The sequence below is a fragment of the Miscanthus floridulus genome, chromosome 16 (genome assembly GCF_019320115.1).
Source record: "Miscanthus floridulus cultivar M001 chromosome 16, ASM1932011v1, whole genome shotgun sequence".
NCBI lineage: Eukaryota > Viridiplantae > Streptophyta > Magnoliopsida > Poales > Poaceae > Miscanthus > Miscanthus floridulus.
The window spans coordinates 82,370,559-82,375,032 of NC_089595.1; the positions used below are offsets into that span (position 1 = coordinate 82,370,559).

At 52.7% G+C, this 4,474-nt stretch overlaps 1 protein-coding gene across 1 annotated transcript; it reads left to right on the top strand.

Moving 5' to 3' along the window:
- Nucleotides 1–576: 576 nt before the first annotated feature.
- Nucleotides 577–879, top strand: LOC136510928 (uncharacterized). Its single transcript, XM_066505210.1, has one exon. It carries the CDS (start codon nt 577–579, stop codon nt 877–879), a length of 303 nt encoding a protein of 100 aa, XP_066361307.1.
- The last annotated feature ends 3,595 nt before the right edge of the window (nt 880–4,474 follow it).

A 4,474-nucleotide genomic window follows, 5' to 3' on the forward strand; every position in this document is an offset into this window, starting at 1 on the left:
TCCAACAAAGGGGAGCACGAGAAGGACCCTGACCCTACCACGGAGGATGCCGAGGGGAAGGACAGCGGCTTCCCAACGCTGGATAGCTGCCTCATTATCTTCGGAGGATCGGCGGCCTACGACTCCAAGCGCCGTTAGAAGGTCACGCGCCGTGAGGTCTATACGACCGAACCGGCCACACCAACCTTCCTCCGATGGTCAGAGTCCGCTATGACCTTCGATCGGACCGACCACCCAAAGAGCATCCAGCAGCTAGGGAGATACCTGCTCGTGGTCGACCCAATCGTCGGTACAAAGCGGCTCACCAAGGTACTGATGGATGGAGGCAGTGGTCTCAACATCATGTATGTTGAGACGCTCGATGCTATGGGCATCGACCGAGCGTGCATCCAGCCAACCGGAGCACCTTTCCATGGCATCGTGCCTAGAAAGCAGTCCATGCTGCTTGGGCAGATTGATCTGCCCATCACCTTTGGGGGTCCGTCCAACTACAGGACGGAGACCCTCACCTTCGAGGTGGTGGGGTTCCACAGAACTTACCACACCGTCCTGGGATGACCATTCTACACGAAGTTCATGGCTATTCCCAACTACACCTACCTCAAGCTTAAGATGCCGAGCCTTGGCAGGGTCAACACCGTCGGCACCTCCTTCCAGCGCACCTACGAGTGCGAGGTCGAGTGCTGCGATCACGTCACGTCAATCATCGCCTCTAGAGAGCTCGCGACCATCAGGAAAGAGGTCACCGAAGAGGCGCCCAACCCCAAGAAGGCGACCGGGTCTTTCAAGCCAGCGAAGGGCTCCAAAGAGGTCCTAATAGATTTCGACAGCCTCGAGGGCAAGGTGGTGCACATTGGCACCATAGTTTCTCCTAAATAGGAAAGCACGCTCGTCGACTTCCTCCACACCAACAAAGACATCTTTGCATGGAAACCCTCGGACATGCTAGGCATTTCGAGGGAAGTCACCGAGCATGCCTTGAAGATCCGCCCAGGCTCCAAGCCGGTGAAACAGCGTTTGCATCGCTTCGATGTGGGGAAATGCAGGACCATCGGTGAGGAGATCACAAAGCTTTTGGTAGCCGGATTCATCAAGGAAATATACCACCCAGAGTGGTTGGCCAATCCTATTCTTGTACGAAAGAAAAGTGGGAAATGGAGGATGTGTGTTGACTACACGGGTCTCAATAAGGCATGCCTAAAGGATCCATTTCCTTTGCCACACATAGACCAAATAGTTGACTCTACCTCATGGTGCGAAACCCTCTGCTTCCTTGATGCGTACTCCGGGTACCATTAAATCATGATGAAAGAGTCCGACCAGCTCGCAACATCTTTCATCACCCCCTTCGGATCGTTCTGTTACGTCACAATGCCATTCGGTCTGAAGAACACTAGGGCTACATACCAGGGTTGACATCGTGGTCAAGTTCGAATGGGATGACCACCTCGTAGCTGATCTTGTGCAGACCTTTACAAAACTCTGAGCAAACGGCATCAAGCTCAATCCCGAGAAGTGCGTTTTCAGGGTCCCGAGGGGCATGTTGCTTGGTTTCATCGTCTTCGAGCGTGGCATCGAAGCTAACCTAGAGAAGATCTCAGCCATTACAAGGATGGGCCCGATTCGGAATATGAAAGGGGTACAACAAATTACAGGGTGCCTCGCTGCACTCAGTCGCTTTATCTCATGCCTCGGTGAATGAGGTCTCCCCATTTATCGACTTCTGAAGAAGGCCGGCTACTTCAAATAGACGTCCAAGGCCCAGGAGGCACTTGCACACTCAAGCAGCTTCTGACGAAGGCTTCGATCCTTGTTCCTCCCATCAATGGAGAACCCCTTCTGCTCTACGTCATGGCCACCACATAGGTGGTTAGCGCCGCCCTAATAGTGGAGCGAGAGGAAGAGGGGCACGCCCTCAAAGTACAACACCCCATGTACTTCATTAGCGAGGTCCTATCCGACTCTAAGACCCACTATCCCCAAAATCTAGAAGCTCCTATGCGCCATCCTCATCACCAAGAGGAAGGTACGCCACTACTTCGAGTCACATCCAGTGACAGTCATGACGTCCTTCCTCCTCGGCAAAGTCATCCAAAACCAGGATGCCACGGGAAGAATCATGAAGTGGGCACTTGAGTTGATGGGTCAGGGCATTGCGTATGCCTCCCAGATGGCCATCAAATCCTAGGTATTTGCTGATTTCATGGCAGAGTGAACCGAGGTCCAAATGCCACCAGTGGTCGTCGACCAAGAGTACTGGATAATGTACTTTAATGGATCGCTAATGAAGAAGGGTGCCAACGTAGGGCTAGTCTTCGTGTCACCCCTCAGGGTACGCATGAGGTACATGGTTTGCCTCCATTTTCCCTCCTCCAACAATGTGGCCAAATATGAAGCGCTCATCAATGGCCTGCGCATTACCATCGAGTTGGGCATCCGACGCCTCGACATCCGGGGAGACTCCCAGCTGGTTGTGGACCAAGTGATGAAGGAATCAAGCTGCCATGATGCCAAGATGGCATCATACTACCAAGAAGTCTACCAGCTAGAGGACAAGTTCAATGGCCTCGAGCTCAACCACATCCTGAGGCGCTTCAACGAGGCGGCTGACGCGCTGGCAAAGGTGGCATCCAGCCATGAGCCGGTGCCAATGGGTGTCTTTGCCAGCGACCAACACAAGCCCTCAGTTCGCTATGAGGGGTTGGAACAAGACGGTGATGGTCCACCCGTTCTAGGCTCAGGGGCTGACCAACTGTCGGCTCCATCTGGCCCCAAAGTCATGGAGCTTGAAGAGGATCCAGCGATAGAGCATGACCCTCTGGTTGACTAGAGGACGCCCTACCATGACTACCTCCTCCGTGATACGCTACCAATGGACAAGATGGAGGCCCGACGACTCACACGTCACGCCAAGTCCTTTGATCTTGTGAGGAGCGAACTCTACAAGCGAAGTCACACTGGAATCCTATAGCGCTGCATCCCTATTGAACGAGGGAAACATTTACTGAGCGATATCCATGGTGGGGTCTATGGTCACCATGCCGCAACTAGAACCCTAGTTGGGAACACGTTTTGATAGGGCTTTTATTGGCCTACCGCGATAGCCGACGCCGAACAAATCGTATGCACCTACGAGGGGTGCTAGTACTACGCTCAATAGACTCACCTACCGGCCCAAGCGCTCTAGATGATCCCCATCGCCTGACCGTTCATGGTCTGGGGACTCGATCTGGTTGAACCTCTCAAAAAAGCACCCGGGGGCTACACCCACTTGCTTGTCACCATTGACAAGTTCACAAAGTGGATAGAGGCTTGGCCTATCTCCGTGATCAAATCTGAGCAGACCGTGTTATTCTTCTTCGACATCATCCATCGCTTCGGAGTCCCAAACTCCATCATCACGGACAACGGGACACAGTTCACTGGGAAGAAGTTCCTCTGATTTTGTGATGAATATCACATCCACGTCAACTGGGCCTCCATAGCGCACCCCCGAATGAATGGGTAGGTAGAATGCCCAAACAACGTGGTCCTACAGGGCCTCAAGCCTAGGATCTTCAACCGGTTGAACATGTTTGGCGCAAGATGGGTTGCCAAGCTTCCCGCAATGCTCTAGAGTTTGAGAATGACCCCTAGCCAGGCCAGCAGTTACATGCCATTCTTCATAGTCTACGGTTCCGAAGCTGTCCTCCCAATCGACCTCGACTACGGAGCACCAAGGGTCAGGGCTTACGGTGAACAATGAGCCGAGGCAATCCTTGAGGACGCCATGGACCAATTGGACGAAGCACGCGACATTGCCCTCCTCCGCTCGGCCAAGTACCAGCAGGCATTACAATGATACAACAGCTGTCGAGTGTGGGGTTGGGCCCTCAACGTCGAAGACCTGGTTCTACGCCTCGTCTAGAGCAACAAAGACCACCACAAGCTCTCTCCTCTGTGGGAGCGACCGTACGTCATCGTGGAGGTGCTCTGGACAGGCGCCTACAAGCTGAAGACCAACGACGGTGAGGTCTTCGCCAATGCCTGGAACATCGAGCAGCTATGTCGCTTTTACCCTTAATAAACTCACACTTTCTCTTATCAGTTTTGTTATCAAACTCCATGATCTTTCAGGACATCTGACCCTAGCAACGGTAAAGGGTCGGGCCTCGCTCGGGGGCTAATATGAGCACATTTTTCCAACAAACATTCTCTGTGCCTGCCCCCCTTTTACGTTAAGACCCAAGAGCTAGGTTTATGGGAGCAAGCTCTGAGTATAACTGGTCGGACTGCAAGAGACCTACGCCCCATCGGCTATGGTGTCTTTGCTCACCAGTGTGATCAGAACTGGCTCACCCTCACTCCGAGCTTTTATGACCTTAACGATGGAAAGCGTTGGAGTGCGCTAACTTTTTTTATACCGAAAGGTGAGAAGAGCTAAAAAGTTGTTTGCTATAATGAAATTTGGAAACCTATCCATTTGTTACAAGTT